Source organism: Leguminivora glycinivorella, chromosome 19 (genome assembly GCF_023078275.1).
Source record: "Leguminivora glycinivorella isolate SPB_JAAS2020 chromosome 19, LegGlyc_1.1, whole genome shotgun sequence".
Classification (NCBI taxonomy): domain Eukaryota; kingdom Metazoa; phylum Arthropoda; class Insecta; order Lepidoptera; family Tortricidae; genus Leguminivora; species Leguminivora glycinivorella.
In genome coordinates, this window is record NC_062989.1 from 12466477 (window position 1) to 12487093 (window position 20617).

General features: G+C 36.2%; 2 protein-coding genes across 2 annotated transcripts; one reads left to right on the forward strand and one right to left on the reverse strand.

Annotated features, from left to right (window-relative positions):
- Window positions 1–4268: 4268 nt before the first annotated feature.
- LOC125236425 (beta-chimaerin-like) lies at window positions 4269–13244 on the forward strand. The gene is made up of 8 exons (XM_048143227.1): window positions 4269–4413; window positions 4500–4701; window positions 4957–5187; window positions 5626–5852; window positions 6262–6513; window positions 9570–9701; window positions 11416–11521; window positions 12018–13244. The coding sequence occupies exons 1-8, from the start codon at window positions 4380–4382 to the stop codon at window positions 12184–12186; spliced, it is 1353 nt and encodes a 450-aa protein (XP_047999184.1). The 5' UTR covers window positions 4269–4379; the 3' UTR covers window positions 12187–13244.
- A 152-nt stretch (window positions 13245–13396) lies between these two features.
- Window positions 13397–20127, reverse strand: LOC125236666 (N-glycosylase/DNA lyase-like). The gene is made up of 6 exons (XM_048143559.1): window positions 19968–20127; window positions 19527–19892; window positions 18654–18765; window positions 17335–17505; window positions 16002–16193; window positions 13397–13529 (listed from the first exon to the last, which is right to left on the reverse strand). The coding sequence occupies exons 1-6, from the start codon at window positions 20042–20044 to the stop codon at window positions 13449–13451; spliced, it is 999 nt and encodes a 332-aa protein (XP_047999516.1). The 5' UTR covers window positions 20045–20127; the 3' UTR covers window positions 13397–13448.
- Between the last annotated feature and the right edge of the window lie 490 nt (window positions 20128–20617).

Below are 20617 nucleotides of genomic sequence, written 5' to 3' on the forward strand. Positions count from 1 at the left end.
TCTCTCCACGGTCGGGGTGGAGTCATCCGCCTCGAGTTAGTCGTGTACGTTTTCTATCTCTCGGACTTCTTGCCCGTCTGTTAGATTATATAAATTGTTTACACATTATAGCATTGTAACTGCATATTGTCGTATGTATAGATATGAAATTATAATGAAGTTATTGTCTAGTTGTTACTTTACAGTCCTCGTGGCATAGTTGTTGTGATTTTCTACGTTACGTTTACGATCGCTAGCTGTGAGGTTTCCTTACTTACAAACAGGAATTAAACCTTTAAATCTCTTTTTTTATAAATATTGTTTGAAATACTTGACTAGTCTGTTTCGGGTAAAATAATAATATACAAAAATGCAAAGATGTCCTGTTGCAACCGTCCTTCTGACCAAGAACTGTATTCAAAAGACTTTGAGGATGCTTGAGTTTGCTGCATGCGACATCTGAGGGTCCGGTCGGATGCTGACGGGTTACGGTGGCACTGCACCGACATCCATCCATTGAACCGCACGAGTGCGTCCTGTAGGAGTGCCACCGCTCGCCAGGCATGCAGACACACGACGAGACGGGGCTCGGCAACCCATCCTGTTGGGAGACTCATAGGCGACGTCACAAGGAAGCGCACGAACTGCTAATATCGATTAGACGGAACCAAATTGAATTGTTATGATCCGGGCCTTAATGAGTGAAACTGCCAGAAAATAATTATAAATTTATCATATTCACGTACATCAAAGTGATACCAGCATTACAATAATTCCTGCATATTTTGAAAGTAGTGTAACAAGGTTAACATGTTAAACTTAAACTATCTGAAGTAGGCATCTTGTGCTGTGCGAGCGTCTGCACGCCCCCACATATTCTCGAAATAATAATATTCTGTGATAGTAGACGTGATACCATCTTATCATTCTAATAATAATAATTGTACTACATTAATAATTCTGCGTCATTTATCACTAAGATATTTCGAAGAGTTCTAACTTCAAGTTTTCTTTCGAATCTAATAATTGTAGCTGTTGAAAGGTTGTTTATGTATCACACACACAATGGAATGAAAATTATAAGAGCTATCGTTACTCCTTGGCAATTAAATGAGCAAACAAATTATTTTTAGTTTATACCTACATGATTTAGTATATTTGTGTATTCACATTCCCTTCAGCGCGCACACAATAATATGTGCGCGAAAGCATTGCATTGAATATTTATTATCCTTTGCTACGACATTAGTGTGCTACGGGTTACGCCGTAGCGTTTTGTAGCAAAACTAAAAGGGATCACAATGGGGATGACGACCACATAAAAAATGGCATTCTGTTTAGTCCGTCATCATCAGTTAAATTGTCCAAATATACTGAACACATATTTTTCGCTTTTTCTAATAGATCAAAAAATACAAAGATATAGAGCATCAAAGTTCTGGTGTGGGGGATTGTGACACCACTTTTATCTAGGCGTGACGTCACGCGAAACTTCATCGCACTGTACCGTCGTAATTTTTCGTTTACGAGAGAAAAGGAAAAATATGTGTCCAAATTTTTTTGATAATCTAACTGACGGATTAAATGATTTTTTTTTTTAGTCGTCTCACCTATTTATGTGTCCCTTCATGTAGAATAATAGAAACGAATGCAGTCGTTTATGTCATTGACCGTGCACTAAACACCGAAAAAGATAGAAAGCCCTAAAAAGTTGCTTACACAGAATAGTTGTAAAAAAATGTGTGTGCCCTTTCTGAATTTCTGACTGAATATTATTTTTAATGCTATCCTATTGATTGTATGGTTTAATTAAGGTTAGTTAAGTTAAATATTATAAGAGTACAGACACAAATATTATGTGTTCATTCACGATCATTGTAATGTAGATCATTGACATTAAACTTGTCTATTTAGTAACAATACACCCTATCTTGTTCTAGTACCTACTTAGGTAAGTGTACAAAATGGTAATGACGTTTTATAAATAAAAAAAAAACATTCAGTCAAATTGAGAACCTCCTTCTTTTTTGAAGTGGGTTAAAAAGAGGTCTATCCTAGAAAATATAAGGCAATGTAATCAAATGCACACTTTGATAGAAAAGTACCCATTGCAGAATGTAACAATAATTTCACGAGTACTTACTAAGAAAATGTGATAACAGCCGTTCGGCCCTTTATTTGCTTCTCTATCGCTCGAAAATAGCTTAAGGGCCACTTGCACCAACGAAAATGGAGGGTTAACCCACCATTTTATATGGAATTTGACAGATGACAGCCCACTAACCCTGAGTTAAGTGGTCGGTGCAAGTGGGCCTAAGGGCTACTTGCACCAATGAAAATGGAGGGTTAACCCAAAGGTTGACCAACCATTTTATATGGAATTTGACAGATGACAGCCCACTAACCCTGAGTTAAGTGGTTGGTGCAACTGGGCCTAAGAGATTCAAAACTTGGAATATAACGGTAGGCTCACAGTTGTTTTATCGCTTCACATAAACACGTTACTTTATTATTTAATAACTGATCACAGAGGCGCACCAACACTCAGAAGTGAAATGCAGTATTTCTGCCATTCATAACGTATAGCTGCGTCTCTCTCGTCAGTTCTCGAATGAAGTTATGCGTGTAAAGCGCTTTATATCTAAAGCTGAATAATGTCAGTGATCTATAGATTTAGAGAAGATTGTAAACGTTTTAGTGAACTTAATGTTTTCATTCACTTTAGACTACAGCGTACAAAATAAGTGTTACGCGTTAGCAGTGTTCGTCTTTGCGAGAAAATTTTGTGTTATGAATTATGAAATTGTTGAATTTGAATGTATTTATTCCAATAAATAAAACTTTGCCTAAGTGGATTAAACTATCAACAAATGGAAGGTTAGATAGCTCGTACTTCGTCCTTAAAACTTTGTCTTCATGAAAATATAACGAAAATACTTATTAATAATTTATTTCTATCCCGCATCATCATAATTTGTGGTAAGCAAACAAGACTTTTGTAACGATATCTTAGATTGTTAAATAAAATTGTTTATTATGCGTTGGCAATTAAACTTAAAATCTAACTGTACATTGTAAAATGGTTAACGATTGAAGTGTCTGTTGCAAGCGAAAAAAAGTTTGGCACAACATTTTATCACGGCAAAGAAAAATGATCAATACCTGAATACATATATTCTCAGGACCGGTGGTTTAACTCAACTATAACATTTGACAATCGACCCACCAAAGTGCTAAAAGCATGGTAAAAAAAAGTTAGTGTCAATACGACATGCGGTCTTATAATGTTTATTTCCTTTCCCATTAGCTTGCCGCTGCCAAACTTTTTTTTAATTGAACGGACGCTTAAGTCGGGTGGTTATAAAGGCTCTCTGGCGGTGACTGGCCGCCAGGAGCGTGCTTCGAGTAGGCTATTTCGAGATTGCTCACTTCGTACAAGGGATTCATATTAAGTCCTTTAAATAATCGCTTCGGTATACCCAGTTTAAACCTTTTAACATATAAATCCAGAATTAGCTTGCGATTCCTAATAATAACCAATCGTATGTAACATGTATTGCAACTGATTAGTCCACGTGAATGTATAACTATGTATGTATAATTCGGTTGTTGTACATAATGCGCGCCTGCGGATGTTTTAGCTAAGCACTACGCTACATATCTATATAATATAATATATGTATAACCTGTACTATTTGAACATTTTCTATCATTAATAAATATCTAGCGTTATTTCTAACACCGTTCAAAGTTGTTCACTTGTTTATACATTGTTATAAATCTGTATCCATATCTTTTATCACGACTTGTACCGTGTATGGTTATTTATACGAAATAATATAAATTATGTATATTAATCGTGCATTCATGTGTGCATAATTTAAAATAAAGAGTTGTATATTATATTTAATGATGAATTATGGCAAACACTATAATGGATAAATCTTTAACAATGTACCAATGAAATATGCTGAGACAAAATAAATAATACAAATGCCGCTTCTTTATTTATTGTATTTCTACACACGATACATTCCTGTATCAAACACCATTATTTATATTCCTTACAAATTCCTGCCAGTCCCACATACAGAAATTACAGAATAATTCACACTCAAAATTTCGTAAATTTTCAAAATGGCGGGGAACTACAGAACGAATGTTGCTATAGTTAAAAAAAAACTCCCAAATGTCATCTAGTATGTATGACATGTTTGGTCGTCTGTTATGGTCAGTTTTTAGTAGCTATCTCCGTAAACGAAATGTCAAAACTGTCAAAAGCAGTTTTGTTTACGTTTTCTATTTTACTCATTTCCGCGATAAATTTCCGTTAAACCCTGAGATATAAAAGGAATATCGGTGAAACTAGTCTCAAATAGTAATAAAAATAAGTGTTCATCATGGATAATCTCAGAAACATTTGGAAACCCGAACGTAAGTCTGTGGTAATCGTATCGATCTCTTGTGAAAGGTGCTGAATAACTTTACAATTACTCATAATGTAAATATTTTTTTCACAGTCTATCGCATTCAATTAGAAGCCCCGAAGCCGCACCGTATAATATGTGAGAATCGTCCCGATAAGCCTGAGTTTTACGGCAAGGAATACCACGGCATTATGGGTCACAAAGAAGCTACTTTACGCTTACAAAATGAGCCGAATGGTGCATATCTTATTAGAAGAGGAAACGATTTCAATGACTTTTACACCTTAACATGGAGGTAAGTTGCTGTACTGCAGCTGGTTTTAATAAATTATAAAATTTAGATACTCCTTGATATTAAGTTGTAAGTTTATTTTAAGTAAAATTAACTTATTATAAAATAAATGACATGGACTTTTTTACAAGTCATTGATAGTGTTACAAATGTAACTTGCTTAGAAAAAAACAAAACTATTTAAATATGAATAGATATATTAAACTAGAAGTGATTTAAGGTACTAATTATGTGTGAACTGTGATCATTCTTTTGCAGGTTCAATGACAAAATCCACCATTACAAACTATATTACGATGGCCACCATTACCTCAAAGACAAGCGGTATGACTGCATCTACGACTTGGTTGCAGACGGTCTTATAACAACGCACATGGAGCTTAAAGCTCGACACATCCTGGAGATGATTAACTCTCGGGCAAGTTATACAGAGAGCCCGTATGTTACATTAAACCGACGGAAGTTGACCACTTTGCAAAGAAAGCAGCAGTAAGTTCAACAATACATATTTATACATCAAATTAAGATCGGCCTGAGTGGAGAGCACTGCAACATACAGCGACATAACTTATGTTTGTCACAACCCTCAGTCATGAGGTTTCAAAGAAGAGATACATCAAATTATTTTGTTTTTTTTTAAATTACATGTTAAAATTGTATTTTAAATTGTGTGTTATATGCCTTGAGTAATAATGAATGTAATTAAAGGGGAATTTTGTAGTTATCAGAGTATCTGACAAGTTTGTTATGTACCTATGTTGAGTCTATCTTAAGGAGAAACAACTGAAATATCAGGCCAATAAAACACTGTAAAGTTAATTTTTTAAAACCTGACTAGCCAAAACTAGAGTCTAGAAATCTTTCTTTACATATTTTATGTAGATATGACCAAGAAAGTGTTAAATTTCGAAAGTATCTTAATTTCAGAGCGAACAGACAACTCCCAATAACGACTACCGACAACGCAAGCACCTTAGAACTAGACAAGAAGCTTGTGTTAGACCTCACACCATCGCTTGAAGAAAACCCTCTGCTACAAAGCAAATACTCTAAAAGCCATACATTTAAGGTTCACACATTCAAGGGCCTGAATTGGTGTGAGCTGTGTGCAAATTTCCTGTGGGGCTTCACAGCGCAAGGGGTAAAATGTGAAGGTATGTCTTTCCTAGTTGGTAATTGTTCTTGCTGTAGTACAAATGTTGCTATCAAATGGACATTATGTTTATTCCAAAGTAAATTAGATCAATCCTTCAATGGATTCCACTATTCACAACCACAGTGGACTAGAAATTTACTATGAAGTCTTTTCTTTGCTCTACATAATTCTAATTCCGTGGTCATTACTCATTAGTAGTTTTTTCTAAATATTCTGCAAGCCAATTTTGCTTGTAGACTCAGAAAGCTTATAACCTGACAAACCTTGCATACTATTTTGAACTATGAATTGGTGCGTAGGGTTGTACTGTTTCAAATAAATATTCGACATTTCTCGCCCTCAATTATTTGATTTCTCCATTTTGTTCCTAATAGCAACAATGGATTTTAACTCCTTACAAATTTCAGATTGCGGCTTCATAGCCCATTCAAAATGCTCCGAACGCGTCCCGAACCACTGTGTCCCGGACTTGAAGAAGATCCGCGGCGTCTTCGGCATAGATCTGACGACGTTGCTCAACGCGCACTCTAGCACGTTGCCTTTCGTCGTGCGCAAGTGTGTGAGCGAGATAGAAGCTAGGGGCATGGACTCCGAGGGGATCTATAGGGTGTCGGGCTTCGCTGATGAGATTGAGGCGTTGAAAATGGCTTTTGACAAAGGTGAGTGGATTCGATGACTTCTAGCTTAAGTAGGCGTTTATATATATATATATACACCGTGTTTCACTTAACACTAAAAACCTGAAAACTGTTTGTTCAGAATCGAGAGTAGAATCGATTGAGCTATATCTTGATGGGGTAATATTTTTTGTTTTAATTTGTATTATTAGTTATTGTTTACGTGCCCATTCTACAAATTCGTAATACAACATTGTGCATATCATATTGTTAGAGGTTGTATACCTTTTTCAGTATTTAAGGGTATTAATACTGGCTGGTTACTTGGACGATTATTTTTTCCGCTACGAGATAGACGTCGTGCGTCAGTTTAATTTTAAAGTTTATCATAAGTCATAACAAATTGAACTCGTACCTAATTACAACCTTGTCATTTTGAATGTTAGGTTTAAATTTGCTTACTGCGTCACCTGTCCAATTTGAAGTTTACTGTGACACAGGTTAAAGTGCTTTACATAGCTGTCTATTGGTAAACCTTATGTCGTTGCAGTAACATACACAATTAAACAGTTTGAAGGTTTATGATGGTAGAGTTAAAAGCCGAGTAGAGCTGCACAGAAAATTAAAAATTCAATTTAAAAAAATAATAATCATCAGATTAAAAAATGAACATTGTAGATACGTTTAAAAAAATAAAAATCAGTTGGGGTGTCTGAGGTTTTGAGACTTTTGAGTGATACCGGAAACACGGTGTATATATATATATATGTCGCAGGGAAATGCCCAAAACAGAGATTTGATCAAATCTCTAAGGGATATGATCAAATCACGCAAGATGCCAAAATGGCGAATCCATTTCATCATTTCTCTAGAAAATTTCAGTCATTTGACTAAATCCCTGACTCTGTTTAGTGAAATCACAAAATTGGCCAATAGACACGCCACGTTTCGTCATTTCACTAGATTTGTTTAGGGATTTGATAAAATCCCTGAACAACGGCAGTAAGTTGACGAAACGAACTCAAAAAGTCAATTTCTTTTAACATTTCGCTAAACGAATTTAGGGAAATGATAAAGTCTGAACTGAAATATGGTATACATATAATAAATATGGTGATTTGATCAAATCTGTGGACAGATTTCGTCGCGAAATGATAAAACAAGTTGACTTTATAAGCTTATAAATAACACAACAGTAAGTTTCGTCAACTTACTGTTGTGGTTCAGGGATTTTATCAAATCGCTAAACAAATCTAGTGAAATGACAAAACGTGCCATGTCTATTGGCAGATTTTGTGATTTGACTAAACAGAGTCAGGGATTTAGTCAAATGACTGAAATTTTTTAGAGAAATGATGAAATGGATTCGCCATTTTGACATCCTGCGTGATTTGATCATATCCCTTAGAGATTTGATCAAATCTCTGTTTTGGCCATTTCCCTGCGACATATATATATATATATATATATATATATATTTTAATACTACGTCGGTGGCAAACAAGCATACGGTCTGCCTGATGGAAAGCGGTCACCATCACCTATGGACGCCTGCCTATGGCGGCGTTTCTTGAGTAGAAGTGACACGTGCGCGTTGCTAACCCATTAGAAACTTGTATACTCCTTTTTGCTGTGTTAAGTACACATAAATATGATAATTAAGAGTTTACTGCGTGGGCAATCAAGCTTAGAACGTTGCCGTTGGTCGTGCGCAAGTGTGTGAGCGAGATAGAGGCTAGGGGCATGGACTCGCAGGGGATATATGTGTCTGGGTTTGCTGATGAGATTGAGGCGTTGAAAATGGCTTTTGATAAAGGTAAGTGACTGATTTGGTAAGTTCTAGCTCAGAAGTAGGCGTTTTTCTAATAAATATGATAATTAAGAGTTTACTGCGTGGACAATCAAGCTTAGAATGTTGCTGTTCGTCGTGCGCAAGTGTGTGAGGGAGATTGAAGCTAGAAGAAGGGGCATGGACTCCGAGGGGATCTATAGGGTGTCTGGGTTCGCTGATGAGATTGAGGCGTTGAAGATGGCTGTTGATAAAGGTGAGTGGATTTGATGATTTCTAGCTAAGCAGTAGGCGACTGGGAGCTAAAATGATTTCGAATTTACAATGGTGATAGATATCATATGCGGGTTGTTGACCCTTTTTCTAATAAATATTATAATCAAGAGTTTACTGCTTGGACAGTCTACTTAAGTCCAGGGCCCACTCGGTCTGTCTTTCTGTCACCCTATGTATGTGTAAAGCATGTCAATCAGAGCTCCCAATTGGTGCAAGTTCAATTTTTTACAAACACTACTGCATTTATAAAATGCTAGAGGCATTACGCAAAACCTGTTACTGAAGCCATATATGAAAATGCCAAAATGCAATTATTAGTATTAGCCCACATTGTCCCACTGCTGGGCAAAGGCCTCCCTCTTACTCTTCCACGTATCCTCGGAAGTCTTCCACCAGTGTGTCTCAAAGGCATCGAGTTCGCCCCGCCATCCCTAACGTGGCCTGCATCTAGGCCTTGTATCTAATTTATGCCACAAAAGCAATTAACCTTTCGTTATTATTAATTTCGTTTTCGAATTTATTTAGATGTCATGTTTTTGTTCAAACTTCTTAAAGGTAGTATTAATTGCCCTAATCTGCTAAATCGAGTTACTTTTAGTTGTCCGCGTCAGCCCTTGCGCCCTCGATCGCTGTTTCACATCAGTTTTTGTGTCAAGAACTATTCTAGACATACCTTTTTCAGACGAGCTCCTAGCTACTATAATAAACACCTTTTTGATGTTGATTGTTTCCAAAATTCGTTGGCTATTCTAAAAACTATTGTTAAACGTAAGTTGTTTTAATAACATAATTACTTTAGGTTTATGTTTATGTTGTATGCAGTTTAATTTAAAAATTTTCTTGTATTACGCTACGTTATGTTGTTTTCTTATATTCATTTAGTGAACATTATTTGGTTTACAATTATGAACCTCCAGGTCTTTTGTTATTGTTTTTCTCTTTTTGCAGTACATTTTTGTATTGCCAATATGTAATGTGTTTATGTGACTGTTTGGTTTCTGAATAAACTAAAAAAAAAAAAAAATATTTTTAGACGGTGAAGCAGCCGACCTGAGCCAGTTTAGCAACATAAACGTGGTGGCCGGCACCCTCAAGTTGTACCTTCGGCTGCTGCCCGTGCCTCTCATCACCTACGACGTGCATCCCAAGTTCGTGCAAGCCACGCGTGAGTCATCATCATCCGTGCGTTATCCCAGCATTCAAAATCGGCTGCCCAGAAAAAAAATATCGAAATAAGTTCAAAGGACCATGGGCAACTTAGTATGGAGCTTGGACCCAGAACCAACAGAGCTGAGAGTTAGGTCATTAAATAGGTCTATATATATACTTCACTTTGTTCTATAGGCACCAACTTGTATTACGTTGCAGAACCGAGATATTCATATTTTAGTCAGTGGTTATAAGATCTACAAAAACGGGTTTCTCTTACTGATTGACTACCGATCAATAGGATAATAATATAAAAGCGATACAAAACATGTCAGTTTAAGTACTTATAAACTAGAGGAAGATAACAGGCGGTCTTATCGCTAAAAAGCGATCTTTTTCAGACAACCTTTACGTAGCGAAAAAAGTTAAAATGACATGACAGAACCGAGCGTTTGAGAGATACAGAAATGTGTAAAAAATATTTGGTTGGGTGATTATTTTATTTATTAATATGTTCAGTATTTACAGCAATTTAATGTTATCTTATTATTCATCAATGACCAAGTCATTCAAATGACCTGCAGGATGATTAAATGGCATATGCCTACCTAACCCCAAGTACCATATAATGGAAATGGTGTGAGCACAAGAGCCTATTGTGCGTCTTCCAGTTAAACAAGAACAGTAATGAGGGATGGCATCAAGATATTAAAAACAGATAGAATAGGTAACCGCACAAATGTAGTTCACGCCATATTCGGTGGCAATACCTTCATTAATACCATATTGTATGTTACCTACCCTCCAAAATGTTAAATACCCTAGCTACAGATTCTTCATAGTTCGTATTCACTCTGAATTAAAATATGAATATCTCGGTTCTGCAATGGAATTCGACTTTATGCCCATATAATTAAATGAAGTAGATTAAAAGACCTGTTTAATAGCCGAACTCTCATGTCTGTTGGTTCTGGGTCCATTTTGACGCATGGTCCTTTCGTTTTTTTTTTTAATTACTAAACTATAAAGTTTTGGGAGCTGAAATTTGGCATACTCGATATTAATACAAAGACGTATCGATAAAAAAAAATTCAAGATAAAACTCGCTGGGAGCAGATTCACTTAGCTTATCCTGGCATGGCCTTTATGTGAAGTTCGTGCAAGCCACACGTGAGTCATCATCCTTGCGTTATCCCAGCATTTGCCACAGCTAGTGGTAGTCTGGGGTCCGCTTTGACAACTAATCCCAAGATTTGGCGTAGACACTAGTTATACGAAAGCGACTGCCATCTGACCTTTCAACCCAAAGGGTAACTAGGCTTTATTGGAATTAGACCGGTTTCCTCACGCTGTTTTCCTTCACCGAAAAGCGACTGGCAAATATCAAATGAAATTTATGTGAACTTATTTATTCATTCATTTATTTATTCATTTATTCCATTGTAAATCATGTTCATTTGTACAGTTTGGTATTAAATTTGGCTTATGTGCGAGTTTCGAAAAACTCATTGGTACGAGCTGGGGTTCAAACCCGCGACTTCCGGATCGAAAGTCGCGCCACCACTCACGCGCCACGCGTGAGTATAAAATACAATGTATATGTATAGTCAGCAAAATCCTTGTGTGCGCACTTTTATTAACAATTTTTTCACAAACACTGAATGATCTTATTTTTAAATCGATTCAGTATATTCAGAATTGTTAATAATGCAAATAATTTATATTTCCAGAAATGAAAACCCCGTCAGACCAAGTGGGCATGTTGCGGGAATGCTTAGACCTTTTACCGAAAGCTCACTACAACTGTCTGCAATATGTAGTGCAACATTTATACAGGTAAGATCTAAAAAAATCATTAATACTTTTCTGAAGGCCACGTTTTACCTACCAGCTTCAAAAAGGAGGTATATTTAATTTATTTATTTAATTCAGACGTCAAATGGTCCAAGAAATGTGTTAGTTAAGTCGCTTATTTTCTATGTTAGTAACAAAATGGAACAAGTAATATTTAATAATTAATCATTAAAAGTGACTTCGTCCTCTGACTCATTCATATGACTTCATATGACCCCCCGTAAAGGAAGTTTCAGCTATCGGATTTTGCGTTAGGCTCTCTGTAAACAGGTTCCACCTTAATGGATTAATGTCATAAAGAATACTTCTCATAAAACTGTTTAAGGCATAGTAAAAGTCACTTTGGTTTAAAATATGTGCTTGTGCTGCTCTCTGGTGGTGGCAGAACTTGGTGTTCTTTGCCCCGTTATAGGTACAAATGTAGCCCTTTTAACTCAACCTTTTCTATAACTGACAAATTGTTAATTCATGTCTGCAGAGTATCCCAAATGTCCGAAGTGAACAAGATGGGCTCCCACAACCTGAGCACCGTACTAGCACCAACGCTAGTAGCGACGCCACCGGCCGTCACCGACTTGTCCTTCGAGATTCGTGCCCTGCAAGCCCTCATCGACTACTGCCCTGCCATCTATTATCAGAACAAGTGAATAGCAAACAAGATGGCGTCACTAGTAGCCACTCCCCCGGCCGTCACCGACTTGTCCTTCGAGATCCGCGGTTTGCAAGCCCTCATCGACTACTGCCATCTATTTTCAAAACAGTTGAATGACAAACAAGATGGCGTCACTGGTGGTCACTCCCCCGGCCGTCACCAACTTGTCCTTCCAGATCCGCGCTCTGCGAGTCCTCATCGACTCTTGCCCTGCCATCTATTATCAAAACAAGTGAATAATAATTGTTACTGTTAGTTGAAGCGCGATACCTCTTCGCCACGGGTACACTACACCTGTCAGAGTTGTGGTCGTGTTTGCCGCTCTGGCTTGAATAGTTTGTTTAGAGACTTGCAGGCCGATGATGTGGTTGAAGTCGTAAATATCTTCATATACAGTTTAAAAAAAAGGTTTGCGGGTTGACTCATTAGTGATCAAACATGTTTGATCTTATTCGAGTTAGTTACTATTGGCCAGTTATATTCATAATATTTTAATTAAATGACTGAGGACTGGTATGTCTACAAGTTTTATAACTGTTCTATTTTTAAGCATACTTAGGTAAATAATTAGGAAGTAAGGTATTATAAAACTGAATTAACGTCTAAATATTATAACCAAAGGAAATTAAAGGCGAAATGAGTGCAATTCATAATATTGTTGATAATCTCATAGAAATTAAGATACATCATCTTCCTGTTTAAAATTGTGATATTACACTATTGGTCTTTCTAAAAGATTTCGTTCGACCATTCCAGGTTGTGTTAAGTTAGGTTACACTTATTAATCTTATTAGTAATATACCATAAACAAATTATTCCGTAAAAGTACCACTTTGTAGGTAATATTTAAAGACAAGAAATACATATTGTGTCTCACTCTCTCATCAAACTAAATGGGAGACGCAAATACATATTGCAACATGACATTAAACAGATAGGAAACCACTTTATGTTCCGTTTTCAATCGAGAGGCGCCATCTGTAGTGTACATTTGGCAGTTTTAAAATCCATTGGATCTTGGATCTCACTATGCTATTTCAATAGTAAATTGAAAAATGCACGACTATGTATTCAATCTTTAAGATAAAATATTATACTCGTACTATACATATACACCAATGTATGTACTTTTTAGATTATTTTATACTTTTTATATTTATGTAATCACAATACTAATGAACTGAAGTATTAAATAAAAGTATTCATCACCTTACAACGTTTTTATTTGTGTCCTCATTATAAATGTATCACAGATCATTATTTTTTCCTTTTCTTCGGTTTGACACACTCTTCGTCGCCATTTTGTTGAAACTTCTTCAGATCTGCACAAAAGAGGACCTGAAACCAAATAAAACATATAGAAATAAGTTGTCTCAAATTCTTAATTACCTAAATACAACAAAAATTATGTATTTTGAACACAAGTCTATAATTAATTTTACTATCGAAATAACTAGATAAAATAAAACGTATCTTTATAATCAATGTGCACGCCATTGCCTTTTATTATGTACATTACTATTGGACAACCTTCAATAACAGTATTCAAAGGTAGCACTTTATTTTGGCTAGTAGTAGCTATCTACGCACGCTTCGAAATACATCCCCTTCTGGTAGGTACCTATGTAGATTAGATACCAACCCAACATAATGGAGTTTATCATGGAACTCCTACGAATTTAAGATTTACCATCACTACACAGTACAAGCAGTTTCTACAGTGTTACAAAGTTCTACAATTAGTGAAGAATTGTGTCAATCAGAATGACTGACCAAAGTGGCAGATCGATGTTGGAGTACCATTAGCATTTACTACCTATTTGCTACTATTTACTACCTATATTGACATATTTGCTACCTAAGTTAAAAAAAAAGATTTTCCAAAAATGATGTGGGCAGCCATTCTGACGTCAGGATGACTGCCCAAACTGAGTATGTCGGGGTTGGACCCCGTAATTTGCAACAATGTATATACTATGATTTACTACCTATTTGCTACCTACACATATATTTTTTTCAGATTTTTTTGGTAAAAAATAACGATTTTATGATCAAAATATTATTTTTAGAGATTTCTTCCATAAAGTGGGCAGTCATTCTGACGTCAGGATGACTGCCCAAACTGAGTATGTCGAGGTTGGACCCCCTAATTTGCAACAATGTATGTACTATGATTTACTACCTATTTGCTACCTGCACATATATTTTTTTCGGATTTTTTAGGCCAAGATTAACGGTTTTATAAGCAAAATAGTTTTTTTGTAGAAATGTGTTTCATAAAGTGGGCAGTCATTCATACTTCAAGTTGGATCCCCTAATTTGCAACATTCTATGTCCTATGATTTACTACCCATTTGCCTACTTACATAATATATGTATGTTTTCAGATTTTTTTAAATATGAAAAATTTAATAAAATGAAATAAATATAGGCCCCAAGGCCCCATTTGCCTACCTACATAATATTATGTATGTTTTCAGATTTTATTTATAAAAAATAAAATGAAAATATATAGATATTATATGTAGGTAGCAAAGGTAGTAAATCATAGGACATAGAATGTTGCAAATTAGGGGGTCCAACTTGAAGTATGAACGACTGCCCACTTTATGAAACATATTTCTACAAAAAAGTAATTGCTTATAAAATCGTTATTCTTTGCCTAAAAAATCCGAAAAAAATATATGTGCAGGTAGCAAATAGGTAGTAAATCATAGTACATACATTGTTGCAAATTAGGGGGTCCAACCTCGACATACTCAGTTTGGGCAGTCATCCTGACGTCAGAATGACTGCCCACTTTATGGAAGAAATCTCTAAAAATAATGCTTTGCTCATAAAATCGTTATTTTTTACCTAAAAAATCTGAAAAAAATATATGTGTAGGTAGCAAATAGGTAGTAAATCATAGTATATACATTGTTGCAAATTAGGGGGTCCAATACCGACATACTCAGTTTGGGCAGTCATCCTGACGTCAGAATGACTGCCCACATTATTTTTGGAAAATCTTTTTTCTAACTTAGGTAGCAAATATGTCAATATAGGTAGTAAATAGTAGCAAATAGGTAGTAAATGCTGATGGTACTCCAACATCGATCTGCCACTTTGGTCAGTCATTCTGATGCACACGAAGAATTGACAGTACTACATATTACAGAAAATTAAAAGGTTTACCTTTTGTATTAATCAAAACAGATTTTAGGATACCATAGGATCCGGTTCGAAGGACCAAAATATGTGTCTATTTTGACTTATGAATAAGAAGTCAAAATAGACACATCTTTTATTTACGCGGGAGTGATTATCTTTTGTTCGTTTTTATAGCCGATAGCTCATAGCTTACTAGCTCGCGGTGGGACCAGTGCTTTAAAGGTAAAATACCTACAAAAGGTAAAATACCTACAAAATTAAACATTCACAGTATGCGCCCAGCTGGCCAACTCACACTGACTTGTCTGCGTACAGACAAGTTTAGTTAAGTTAATAGCATCAGTAGATATTGAGCCAGCCGGTTTTAAGGATTAAGATGAAATGGCGGAAAAGTGTGAATAAACAGGATTATGGCGATTTTTAGTATGTGATTTAGGCCGATTTTTTCAGAGTTAGTATTTCTATTTATTTTAAGTTTAAACATTTTTTTTTTTTTATTTATCTAAAAACACTTATATACTATTTAACTTCTAACACTGATTTAGTATTAAAATCGATGTTAAATATTTTTTTTATTATTTTTCCCAGAGTCAGAAAATCATTGTCTATCACATATATTAATTTCGCGTTAAAAGAAAAAGCACAAGTAAAACTCACAGTATGCGCCCAGCCGGCCAGCTCTCCGTACAACTCCCGGAAGTGGTCGCCAATCTCCGCGTACATCTTGTCGGTGACGGACTTCCGGCCGCGTAGGTGCGGGAGGTAGTGCGTCGCGATCTGGTACACGTGAGTGTCTACTGGCAAGGCTTCGAGGTGATGGAGAGACATTAGGCAGATACAGTCGGCTACCTGGAAAATTTTTTAATTGGGTATTGAAAATTCGATAAAAAAAAAGAAGAGAACTCTAGTGGAAATGCCAAAAGTAAACAAATCAACTTTCTCTGCAATTCCCGTTAAGTTTGTACATTTGGATCACGTCTCCGATTAGGATAAAAATTGGTAGGCTGATAGAGTCCATGATGCTGAGCAAGATCCACTAGGTTTCCCAAAATGTCCTATGTAGTTTGTATGAAACCTTCCTTTCTTGTTACCAGATTTCTATACATTTTCGGTAACAAAAAAGGAAAGTTTCATACAAACCACCTAGGACATTTTGGGAAACCTAGTGGATCTTGCTCAGCAATCTCAGCATCATGGACTCTATCAGCCTACCAATTTTTATCCAAATCGGAGATGTGATCCAAATGTACAAACTTAACGGGAATTGCACTTCTATTCTTTATTTTTTTCACTTCCTAACTTAATATGATACATCAAAGAATATGAGACAAAAATGAACATTTTAATATGGTTTCCAATCAGAATCGCGAGCTCTTTCAATCCTAATAGGAGAACAAAAGTGTCCCAAGGTTTTATTCCTATTCCGCTACCATTTTTCATACATTTTGTAGGGCGGTAACGGAATGGAAGGTTTGAAAAATCTATGGAAGTCTTGGGACATATTTTTTCTCCTATCAGGATCAAAAGACCTCGCGATTCTGATTTCTTTTTTACAAGAAAAGTGAGGTGGACAACTTTGAAAAAAATGGCCCTAATAAATAAATAAATAAATAAATATTATAGGACATTCTTACAATGATTGACTGAGGCCCACGGTAAGCTCAAGAAGGCTTGTGTTGTGGGTACTCAGACAACGATATATATAATATATAAATACTTGTATACATAGAAAACATCCATGACTCAGGAACAAATATCTGTGCTCATCACACAAATAAATGCCCTTACCGGGATTCGAACCCGGGACCGCGGCGTAGCAGGCAGGGTCACTACCGACTGCGCCAGACCGGTCGTCGTAATAGTTCTTACATACATACATTCATGCACCCTTAATAGTGGTAATTTATCTACAGCCAATTTTTTATCCATTTAGTCGCCCCTGAAATAAAAATAAAATCTAGATTTTCAAATATGAGCTTCACACACATACCTTAGGTCCAATTCCATGCAGTTTCATCAGCTCAACCTTCGCATCCTTGTATTTCATCTCCTTGAGCGACTTGAACCATTCCTCTCCCCCCCACTCAACTATCTGCGCTGCTGACTTCTGGATAAATTTGGCTCTGTAGCCGAACCCGAGCTCACGTAGTTGAGATTCCACCTGTAATTAAAAGAAGAATAGGCTAGTTTCCTGTACTTAAAATAAAATATTTTATGCAGTGCACGAAATAAAGCACCACATAATTAGTAGAAAAATATGGACAGTGGAATTGTTTAAACATAATTTCTATTTAATAAGTCACAGAGAAAGATATAAAGTAAATGAATTGACCGTGACGTCACTCCTCAGTATTTCATAGTAATTCCATATTAGCAGATTGTTTTGACAGTTCTTAAAAAGAAGCTGATTTGACTAGTAGGAAACTAGCCTATTCTAATAATTATTATATTAGGAACTATTCCAACTTGAATAATAAAACAATATATTACACAGAGTCCTACAGAGTACAGAGGCCGTGATATTTCAATTTCAATTATTTATTCACTCATGCATAAACTTACAGCTAGGGCACAGTATAATAAAGAGTACTATCGTACAGTATAGCCACTCCCGCTCCCCGCTGAAAGCGCCGCCCACCCCCTCTCGGTTACCTCACAGTTACCGTCTGTCAAAAACGCCTATCAACCTGTCATATCTCACTCACACAAGCATGGTACGCGTTCACCTACACGAGCTTAGAATGTGTGCTAGGAACGCGCCTCTTTCATATATTTGATCGCCAGTGTCCGAGATGTGGCTAGGGTGCCAAGGCGCTTATGCGGTAGATACAAAATATCATTTTATACAATCATAACTAGTACATTACAAGGTTCAAACAAAACATCAGAAAAATATCAGAGGTCGTTACAAATAAATAAAATAATTGAAGATGTCAAACTTAAACCTAAGTGGAAAAAAAAACATTTATAAAGTTTAGGAATTTTCCAACGAAGACTCCGATTCTGTCGTAGTATATATCAGCATCATGATTAAAATTTAAAAACTCATTAAACAGTGAGAGAGCTCTAGAAGTGGGAGCGTTCTATGTTCTTGCTATCTATAAGATTGGGCTATGAAACCCTCTATGAGGACCCTATGCAAGGTTGACCTGTAAGCGACTTTAAATATGTATACAAAAATTACAAGAAGTGAGAACTTAAACACTTCCTAATTTTAATGTTCGAACATCATGCCCTCACCAGACAAAGAATAAAGAATTTCAGAGCAGTTGAAGATCTTAGATGTATTATCATATAGCCATAACTTACCTTTGGCTCACACAGTTTTTCAACTTCAGGAAAAGCATAGTAAGTTGTGCCCTCATGGCTGCAGATTTCTTCTCCATAGTTAGAACATAATTTCTCCACCATACTTGATATCCTGAAATAACATGCAACGAATGTTTATCTAGTGTGGAAAAATTCGTCTTTCCACAGTAATTAACCAAAAGCTGTGTTGTGGATTTAAAAATGGAGAGCGTAGGGAGTGCAAAAATTTTCATTCATTCCTGACCCCTCTTGCCCATTTGGTACTGTGCGCGACCAAGCAATGTATTTTTTTTTTATCAGGACTTCTCTTCATTTACGCTTTTGGTGTTACCATTAGGCGCCTAGAGCGGCTGCTCCACCCGCTCTACCCATAATCCGGCCCGGGTGATTTGCTTAGTTTTGCAAAGTGTTCCATAAGATGGCATAGCCTAACCTGCACTGTGATGTGAAAGGTCACATAAAAGATTAACAAAATTTACTACAATCAAAGAGGATTGAGTATTATATAGTTACTGTCGAAGTAAAATGTGTAACCACAGTGCATAGACTGCTATCTCTTGAGACAGGCTTAAAACTTTTGAACCTCAGTTTTGACAATTTCGACCATATTCCTAGCTTGATATGTGTTAAAATGTCAAATATTAATATTAGAGCAGCAAAGTTTTTTTTTATCTAGCCGAGCGTCCCCCGAAGGTGTAAAGCCATCTAGGCCACCGTACCTTTTCCTGTATGGTACTGAGGTACGTTTTTTTCTTAGACTTTATCTGTCTATACGGAGTTACATATGTCTTTGCTACAACTTACAATTTTACTAACATAAATTAAATAAAAACATTGAAAACTTTGAAATACCACATGTGAAATTGAACAAACCTTGATATGTGATTATTCTGGCTGCAAATAAACGAAAACAGGTTCTCCACGGGCTCCTGCGCCAACATCCTAATGCCGTAGAACTGCTGCCCGGCCGTTTTAAACAGCTCGTCACTCTCTGACCACTTCTTGTAATAACTCCCCAAGTCTACCTCCAAGCGAAAATATTTCTCCAACAAACTCGTAAATAACCCGTTCTCATTTACCTCTGCTTTGTTCTTAACTTCTTTTGTTTTATTTTTTGTAGTTTTATTATGCAGAGAACCTAAGACTTGGTAATGTAAGCAATCATCTTTTTGACGCAATTTCCACACTGTTTTTGAGAAAACTCCGATCCATTCATCACTTTCTTGATTATACGTCCATCTACAATAAGGTAATTCAGAATATAATTGTATAAATTCACAAGAATACACAACATTTAAACTGACATCTATTTACCTGAAGCTTTGACCTCCATTGAGGGTTCCGATCAATTGAACCTCTCGATGTTTACACATAATTTTGTTCCAAGACATTTTGTCTAACAATTACTCAATTGTTATTTGATAAATTCAAATATTTCATTTAAATACAATAAACAGCGTTGAAACCGCGCGTAAACATGTTGGTTTGAAGTCTAAACTGTCAATGTCACTGTAATTGTCTGTGTCAAACATAGATTTAGACCACGGAAGTATAACTAAAGCATGGAAGCCATGCTAAAATAAGAGCTCGGTGACATGTATCTTACTCACACCACACTATTACCTTTTTTATATGAGCGAATGAGACAAAATTCTACAACTTCTTTCGTTTTCTCGAAGGTTGTCCCTAAATGCTGATGTCAAAATGGACCTGGGGTCCATTTATTATACGGCAAAATTAAATATACGTTTGTCATTTCACACTCGGTCTCCATCTTTGACAACTGTACATAGTCGTATTATATTGGTTCGGATTTTTAGCGCGACTTCAATGGTCGTCTTGACGATATTTATTTATTTTGTGAGGATTTCTGATAGATCGTGGAAAAATTAGCTCAGTGTATATTTGTGATAGTTCCAAGTTTCATTTCGGACTATGGCTTGTGTGATCAAGTGTTGCAAATC

Bases quoted from the DNA above. Each gene is read 5' to 3' on its own strand.
- LOC125236425 (XM_048143227.1), top strand. From the start codon at position 4,380: ATGGATAATCTCAGAAACATTTGGAAACCCGAAC. The intron at 4,702-4,956 runs GTAAGTTGCTGT...ATTCTTTTGCAG, and splicing joins TTTTACACCTTAACATGGAG to GTTCAATGACAAAATCCACC. The intron at 6,514-9,569 runs GTGAGTGGATTC...AAATATTTTTAG, and splicing joins GAAAATGGCTTTTGACAAAG to ACGGTGAAGCAGCCGACCTG.
- LOC125236666 (XM_048143559.1), bottom strand. From the start codon at position 20,044: ATGTCTTGGAACAAAATTATGTGTAAACATCGAGAGGTTCAATTGATC. The intron at 17,506-18,653 runs GTAAGTTATGGC...TTTTAATTACAG, and splicing joins AAAAACTGTGTGAGCCAAAG to GTGGAATCTCAACTACGTGA. The intron at 16,194-17,334 runs GTATGTGTGTGA...AAAATTTTCCAG, and splicing joins TGCATGGAATTGGACCTAAG to GTAGCCGACTGTATCTGCCT.